General features: G+C 39.5%; 1 protein-coding gene across 1 annotated transcript; it reads left to right on the forward strand.

The window, feature by feature from the left end:
- The first annotated feature begins 1,029 nt into the window (after window positions 1-1,029).
- LOC138868297 (uncharacterized) lies at window positions 1,030-2,382 on the forward strand. The gene is made up of 3 exons (XM_070145842.1): window positions 1,030-1,284; window positions 1,370-1,491; window positions 1,794-2,382. Exons 1-3 carry the CDS (start codon window positions 1,030-1,032, stop codon window positions 2,380-2,382), a joined length of 966 nt encoding a protein of 321 aa, XP_070001943.1.
- Window positions 2,383-8,952: the final 6,570 nt, after the last annotated feature.

Below are 8,952 nucleotides of genomic sequence, written 5' to 3' on the forward strand. Positions count from 1 at the left end.
ATCAAAATCTTCTTGATAATAAAATTGATTTTAACAGGCCGCTAAATTAATTTAGGTTTATATAGTCTAAGGTGTTCCATCCACAAGTTAATCATATATGGCCCTCGTATTAATTTCATAACCTAGTTATAAAAATGACAAATGTTCATAGTTTGCTTTAGGCACGTTTAATATACCATTGTGATTGGGTACACGTTCGTGTGACATGATTACGATTTTAAAAACAAAACCGGAGTATGCGTTAGCGCAACTTCGGCCAAACTTTCTTAATAATAATAAAGCGTTATTAATTATGGACACGTTCGCGTGACATAATTTTTTACGCGCCAAACGAAATGAGTATACGTACGCGTGACTCGTTTCAAGTTAATTTCTTAATTAAAAGAAGCAAATGCACATAGGTTCTAAAATGAGTAATTAGACAATTTAATAAGCCAAGTATGATCAAAGCGACTGTGCTAGAACCACGGAACTCGAGAATGCCTAATACCTTCTCCCCAATTAACAGAATTCCTTACCCGAATTTCTGTGTTCGCAGACCATAAATATGAGTCAACTTCCTCGATTCGGGATTTTAAACGGGTGACTTGGGACACCATAAATTATTCCAAGTGGCGACTCTGATTTTTAAACAAATAATCTCATTTCGACTGTCACTTAAATTGAAAAAAACTCCCTTATACCCTTTCGGGGTAGTAAAAAAGAGGTATGACAGGCGACAACTTACCTATTATCTCTTGCTTATAGTGGCAGTAGTGAATGATGTGAGATTAAGGTCATGTCCTCGAGTGGGTCCCGCGGTGGGAAGAGGGATAAGAGAGACTCTAGGATGAGAGTTGGGTCCTGGAATATTGGGACGTTGACGGGAAAGTCTATAGAGCTAGGTAAGATTCTTCATAAGAGGAAGATCAACATAGCGTGTGTCCAAGAGACTAAATGGAAGGGTACTAGGGCACGAGATGTAGACAGATTTAAACTATGGTACTCAGGAAGTGTTGGGGTAAGAACGGGGCAGGTATTTTAGTTAACATGGACCTAAAGGAGCTCGTGGTCGAGGTTAGGAGGATAAACGATAGGTTGATGAGTATTAAGCTTATAGTTGGAGGGTTTACTGTAAACGTGATTAGTGCATACGCTCCTCAGGAAGGTTTGGACCAGGAGGTCAAGAAGCAATTCTGGAAGGATTTGGATGAGGTGGTGCGTAGTATCCTGCACACCGAGAAGTTGTTCATTGGTGGAGATTTCAATGGCCATATTGGGGCTAGTGCTAGGGGTTATGATGATGTGCACGGCAGATTCGGATTTGGGTATTGAAATTAGGAAGGTACTTCACTGTTGAATTTTGCTAGAGCTTTTGATTTGGTTATAGCTAACTCAAGTTTTTAGAAGAGGGAGGAGCACCTGGTCACTTTCTGGAATTCGATGGGCAAGACTGAGATTGATTATCTTCTCTGCAGGAAATGCGATAAAGGTCTATGCACTGATTGCAAGGTCATCCTAAGTGAGCACCTCATGACCCAGCATAGGCTCCTAGTTATGGACCTAGAGATCAAGAGGAGTAGGAGGAAGAGGGTGGTATGCATGCAACCTAAGATCAAGTAGGGTTAACTTGACAAAGGACAAAGCTCAGAAGTTAGGGAAGAAGTTGTTCGGTATGAGGGTCTGGATGTGTAGGGGAGACGCGACTAGTATGTGGATCACGACAATGAATTGCATTAGAGAAGCTGCTAGAGAAGTCTTAGGGGTCACGAAGGGCTTTCCTGGGGTCATAAAGAGGACTGGTGGTGGAGTAGAGAGGTCCAAGCTAAAGTGGAAACCAAGAAAGCTTCTTATTTGAAGCTAGTGGAGAGTACAAATGAGGAGGAAAGAAGGACCTATCGGGAGTGTTACAAAAAGGCAAAGAAAGAGGCAAAATTAGTAGTTACGGTGGCTAAGAACGCGGTGTTTGCTCGTTTGTACGAGGAGATCGGGGGCAAAGGCAGGGACAAAAAGTTGTACCAGTTGGCTAAGGTGAGGGAGAGGAAGGCCCGTGACTTAGACAAAGTCAAGTGCATCAAGTATGAGGATGGAAAAGTATTGATGGACGAGGATCTTATTAGAAGAAGATGTCAGACATACTTCCATAAACTATTAAACAAGGAGGAGGATAGAAGCATTCTGCTGGGGGGCTTGGAGCACTCCGATAGTCGACGGGATTTTGGGTACTGTAGGCGGATTAAGGTAGAGGAGGTGGATGAGGCGATACGTAAGATGTGCAAGGGAGGAGCAACAGGTCCAGGCGAAATACCGGTGGAATTATGGAAGAGCACGGGGCGAGCATGCTTGGACTGGCTCACTAGGCTGTTTAATATTATTTTCAGGACGAAGAAGATGCCCGAATAATAGAGATGGAGCACGATGGTTCCGTTGTACAAGAACAAAGGTGATATCCAAAATTCCAACAATTATAGGGGTATCAAGCTGTTACGTCACACTATGAAGATTTGGGAGAGGGTGGTGGAGGCCAGGATGAGGAGGTGCGTGTCTATTTTCGAGGATCAATTTGGATTCATGCTTGGACATTCGACTAAAGAAGCAATTCACCTGGTAAGGAGATTAGTGCAACAGTACATGGAGAGAAAGAAGGACTTGCATATGGTGTTCATTGACTTTGAAATACGACAAAGTTTCGAGGGAGGTTCTGTAGAGGTGTTTGGAGGCTAGCAGCATTCCATTAGCGTATATTACGGTGATTAAGAATATGTATGATGGTGCTAAGACTCGGGTGAGAATTGTGGGAGGTGACTTGGAGCATTTCCTTGTTGTGATGAGGTTGCACCAAGGATCAACTCTTAGTCCGTTTTATTTGCCTTGGCGATGGATGTACTATCGCGACACGTCCAAGGGGAGGTGCCTTGGTGTATGTTATTTTCCAATGATATAGTGTTGATTAATGAGACGCAAAGCAGAGTTAACCCGAGGTTGGAGCTTTGTAGACAGACTTTGGAGTCTAAAGGTTTCAAGTTGAGCAAAACCAAAACAGAATACTTGGAGTGAAAATTCAATAATGGGACCCGTGAAACAGATGTAGAGGTAAAGCCTGATGCTCAAGTTATCCCTAAAAGAGATAGTTTTAAGTATCTTGGGTCTATTATTCAAGGTAACGGGGAGATTAACGAAGATGTCGCACATCGCATAGGAGCGGGATGGATAAAATAGAGGCTCGATTCCGGTGTTTCATGTAATAAAAATGTGGCGCCAATACTTAAGGGTAAGTTTTATAGAGTAGTGGTTCGACAAACTATGTTGTATGGGTTGAGTGTTGGCCAGTCAAGAACACCCACGTGCAGAAGATGAAAGTAACAGAGATGATGATGTTGAGATAGATGTATGGATGTACCAGGAGAGATAAGATTAATAATGAAGCTATCCAGGACAGAGTGGGAGTAGCCTCCGTGGAGGACAAGAAGCGGGAGTTGAGGCTGAGATAGTTCGGACATGTTAAGAGGAGAAGCATTGATGCTACTGTTAGGAGGTGTGAGAGGATGGATATGGCGAGTTTGAGAAGAGGTAGAGGTAGGCCTAAGAAGTACTGGGGTGAGGTGATTAGGCAGGACATGACGCTGCTTCAACTCCCCCATGATATGGTAAAGGGAGGATATTAGGGGAAGCAGTGAGTGGAGATTCCCCTGTAGAGAGCCGGATGAGGGGAGACCCTCACGTCCGGTTCGGAGGGCGGGGATATCCCGACCCTACTATCATTATGCCTTCACTGAGGACATGACCCTTGATAGAAGGGTGTGGAGGTCGAAGATTAGGATAGAAGGTTAGTAGACAGTTTCTTAGTTATTCATCGAAAGTCTTAATAGCAAGCATGTCCCTTCATATTCTTAGATTTGTATTGCGTTATGTGTTATTGTTCGCCTCAAGTATTGTATTCCCTGTTGCTATTATTTGGAACTACTTATCTTTTATCTCCCTCCTTTTCTTCTCTCATCTTTCTTCTTCTCTTTCTCCTTCTTCTTCTTCTTCTCGCCCTTTCCGAGCCGGGGGTCTGTTGGAAACAGTCTCTCTACCTGCATTAGGTAGGGGTAAGTTTGTGTATAGACTACCCTCCCCAGATTCCACCTGTTGGGAACATACTGGGTTTATTGTTGTTGTTTCACATTTTATGGTCGCCACTGAAAAGGCGACACACATATATTACCTTTTGTGGCGACTTTTATGGTCACCACCGGAAGAGGCGACATATAAATATTATCTTTTGTGGCAACTCTTATGGTCACAACTGAAAGAGGTGACATATAAATATTACCTTTTGTGGCGACTTTTACGGTCGCCCCTGAAAAAGGAGATTATAAATATTACCTTTTGTGGCGATTTTTATGGTCGATCACAAAAAGTCGCCACTCAAATATTACTTTTGGTGGCGATATTTTAGGGTGTCACCGAAAAGGCAACATACAAATACTTACTTCATTACACATTCTCTGATGTGACTTTACAAATTCTCCTATGTGACTTTACAAATTCTTCTATGTGACTACACATTGGACGAAACAAAAAGTGGAAGCTTATTATAAAGAAAATGGGCTTGAACTCTCAGTTGATTCAACTCAAGCTTTTACCTCTTCTTCTGACTCTACTCTTCCTGACGCAACTCAGTGTCTTAAAGAAGCTTCTTTACCGGCAAGGGTCGGGATCAACTACTCTGCCATTCCGTTATTGACTGGTCTAATGAAAGAAAGTTTTTTAGCATCTTTTAAATCGTAAATAAAATGAACCGAAACGTTTTAGCATTCGGAATGCTCTTATGTGTAGGATTCAATTCCAGTATAAAGAGCTTCTTCAATAATTCCAATTCCCGGAAAGCCTAGAAGTACTCTTCCTCTGGTGGACCCAGACTCTCCCTTATTAGGCTTCTGAGTTCATACCAGATCCATGCCTATGGGTACGAAGTAAGGGCATTGCTGATTGCACCTGATGAATCGCACACCATACAAATTCTCCGATGTGATTATTTTTGCCTTATCTAATTTTATATGACTGCATATTCGTGTTAACATCTGCATTTTTACGTAACTCATCTTGTGAATATATTAGACTTTGGAGACAGCTATAACATTATTGGTCCTACAATTCTTTAGAACACTACTCCATTTCGATCGTACAATTCTCCAAGAATAACGAGCATAAATGTCTAAATTGTTTCCATTTTGGCACCCAAAAAAACTTAAAATAATGTATATTTATTTTATTACGTACAATAATGTAATTTTTTAATATGTGGTAAAAACGAGAGTATTCATGTAAGCTCGTTTATAACTAATTTGGTCCGAAATTTAAACTCAACAACCCTAAAGCTATAACTTATCAATGTACTAAAATCGAGGATTGTATACTCAATGTTCTGAATATATTCTGAATATATAGAGGCTAAATGAGTTTGAGGGTAATAACATAATGAAACACTAACATTAATAAGTTCTATCTCAACAATCGCATTGCAATTTTCCTTATCCAATATTTGGTATAATATATTTGATTATATAATTAGTAACTGAGATTGTTTCTACCATAATTATGGTAAAACAATTAATCACATAATACTATACCCAGTATATTTTATTTTTAGTCCAATAAATTAAACATCTATCTGTAATGTAAATTCACTAAATAATTTTATCATTATTTAATTCTCGTATTATAATCCCAGAATAACCTATTGCTAACCGGACTACCCGTTAAGGTATATACAACAAAACGCATAGTATGAGCAGCAATGCATAAAGCTATGACGTGAGAGTTAGACTTTTGGCATTAAAGTTTTTCAAGATTTGTTGCTCTGATTGTGACTACCTATCTTCATTTGTAAAAAGCATCTTTTCATATTCAGATTTGCCAGCCACATTTTTTGCAGATCGTAGCCACATTTATTCTTCTTTTCTCTGTCACACACACAAATACAGAGTGATACGTATAAAACACACACACAGTGAGTTCAATGGGATACACAAGATTACAGCTACATTGCATGGTTAAAAGCGAATATATGAAACATTAATGCCTTATCGTCTCTCCTTTTTTCAAACATCAGAATATATGAAATTCTGGCGTAATGTACTGAAGTTCGAAACTCCTATATGTGAAACTCCACATAGTGTGTATATTGGGGAAAATCAAATTAACATATGGAATTAATTATGTGCTGACATATCAAGACACGTGGATCAATGAAAGAGTGACAGAAGACATGAGCCTTAACAGACACGAGCAAAGATTCAAGAAAACAGGGAGGAACTGTTACTCGGACCTCTTGGTAATTCGAAGAGACATCGGAGGAATGAACCTAGATAGCAAAAAGTATAGATACGTATTATTCGTAATTAATGAGCATCAATGATGGAAAACGTTATAGAATCTTCGCGAAATAGTTACGATTGTCAATTATAACGTTACATTAATGTCATTAATTGTTTATAATGGCTCTGTTATGAGAGGAAAGAAACGTATTACTTAGAAATAGCTATAAAAGGAGAGAAATAACATTTGTAAGGACACAGAATATCATTGGAATACACTGATATACTTTGCTTTCTTTTACATATTCAGCTATCGTTTAAGTCAATTCTTCTTATTTATTCTATATTTGATTATCAGTAACCGAAGTTCTTCTAAAATTAAGCTTTGACCGAAATTCTTATTTTCTAGTTAAACAAATTGGTTCCGTTACCGGAAAACTGATAATCTTCTGCTTTCCAAATTGAATCTTTTATCAAAAACAATCATGTCGAATGTCAACGACAACAACCAACAAGATTTACAACACCAAGAAAATCAACAACGGCAGGAGAATCAACAAGGTGATGGAACTCCAGTCCTATAGCCACGAAATTCTCTTCGACAATCCCGATATGGGACTCCTAATGGATCTGAATCGGATACGAATGATCAGTTCGAAAAAAACCAAGTTATTAATGAAGCTTTGAAAAAATTAATCGCCCAACAGGTCAGTAACGCTCTTCCAGCTTTTGCTAACCAGCTGCCAGGTGCTGCACCACCAACACCTACTCCAAACAACAACACTATGGAAAATCCTCGCTCAGTACTCGCTTACTCAGGCAGTGGAGGAACTCCTAGCGAATCTTGTGATGGAAGCTCAGGTAACCCAGTCAATTCTAATTTACAGAATTTAGTACTAACCTTGCAGAAACAAATCAAGGAGCAAGAAACAAATCAAGGAGCAGAGCGATTGCATAGAACAAATATGGAGGGTCGCCCGTAATCAAGGGAATAGATATAGACAAAAAATACTCACAACAACCTTGGAAGCCAAGTGCTGCTCCTCTACCAATTGCGAAGAAATTCAAAATGCCTGATATTCCGAAATATGATGGAACAACTAACCCACGGGATCACGTAACTACATTCACAACTGGCGTAAAGGGCAACGATTTGACCAAGCAAGAAATTGAATCAGTATTGGTCAAAACAATTGGAGAAACACTCACTAAAGAGGGAGCATTAATATAGTACTCTCTTTTACCCGAAAATTCTAAAGATTCTTTTGCTGAGCTTGCAGATTCATTTATCAAAGCACACTCGGAAGCTCAAAAAGTTGAAAAAAGAATGGAAGACATTTTCAAAATAAAATAAGTAGATACGAAGCTACTCAGGAATTCGTAGATAGATTCCAGCGAGAGAGGATGATGTTGCCACGTGTACCTGATAACTGGGCGGCTATGGCATTTTCCAGTAATCTAAATTAAAAAAGTTCAGAAGCCACGAGGAGATTCAAGGAAAGTCTACGAGAATTTCCAGCAACAAGTTGGAATGATGCTTATAACAGATACAACACGAAGTTGCGAATAGAAGAAGATACCATCACTCAATCTCGAAAAGATGAAAGGGTACGTTCAAGACGAGCTGAAACTGAAAAAAGGTCTGGTAAAAATAGGTACGAGCCTTACATGGGACCAGCAGGAAGGGACTCACGTTCAAAATAAGAAAATCCGATGTACGATCATAGATCAAGAGATAGAGAGTCAGGTTCATCATCAAGGTTCGGAAAAGAATAAAACACGCGAGAGATGTAACATGATGACAAAAGCTCGAAGGCAAAGATCGGCAGTTATAGTTTTAATGTTAGCACATCCGAGTTGATGGATGTTTTAAGGAGCATAGGAGATAAGGTACGATGGCCAAAGAAAATGAGATCAAACCACAACAGACGAAATCTAAATTTTTGGTGCGAGTTTCACATCGATCACGGTCACAACATGGCGGATTGTAGATTACTGCAAGGTGAAGTTCAACATTTATAAAAACAAGGATACTAAACCAAATTGTTTAGTGAAAAGGGAAAGCAAACATATATGAAGAATAGGCAGGAGCCCCCAAAATATCCTTCACTAAAAAGGACGGTTAATGTCATAAGTAGAGGAGAAGATATCAATGGCGTAACATATACGGCAGCTAAGAAAGTGTCAATAACAGTTACACATGGGAAGCGAGTTCGAAAAATTTTGGAAGAAGATAGTATTACATTTGATGATGCAGATACAGATGGCATGCTAATCCCGCATAATGATGCACTGGTAATATCTTTACTTGTATATGACACTAATGTAAAACGAGTTTTGATTGATCCAGGTAGTTCCGTGAATATCATTCTGTTAAGAGTGGTAAACGAGATGCAAGCTGATAATAAGCTGATACCCAAGGCACACGCCTTGTCTGGTTTTGACAACTCGAGCGTCATAACAAAAGGGAAGATAATACTTACCACATTCGCAGAAGGAGTGGTCAAAGATACTAAATTTCAGGTGGTAGAAATGGATATGGCCTACAATATGATTCTCGGTAGACCATGGATTCACGAAATGGATGTTGTTCCATCAACCTTACATCAAGTTATCAAATTCCCATCACAATGGGGGATACGGCAAATCTATGGTGACCAACAAGCTTCAC

Source organism: Nicotiana sylvestris, chromosome 5, assembly GCF_000393655.2.
Source record: "Nicotiana sylvestris chromosome 5, ASM39365v2, whole genome shotgun sequence".
Taxonomy (NCBI): Eukaryota; Viridiplantae; Streptophyta; class Magnoliopsida; order Solanales; family Solanaceae; genus Nicotiana; species Nicotiana sylvestris.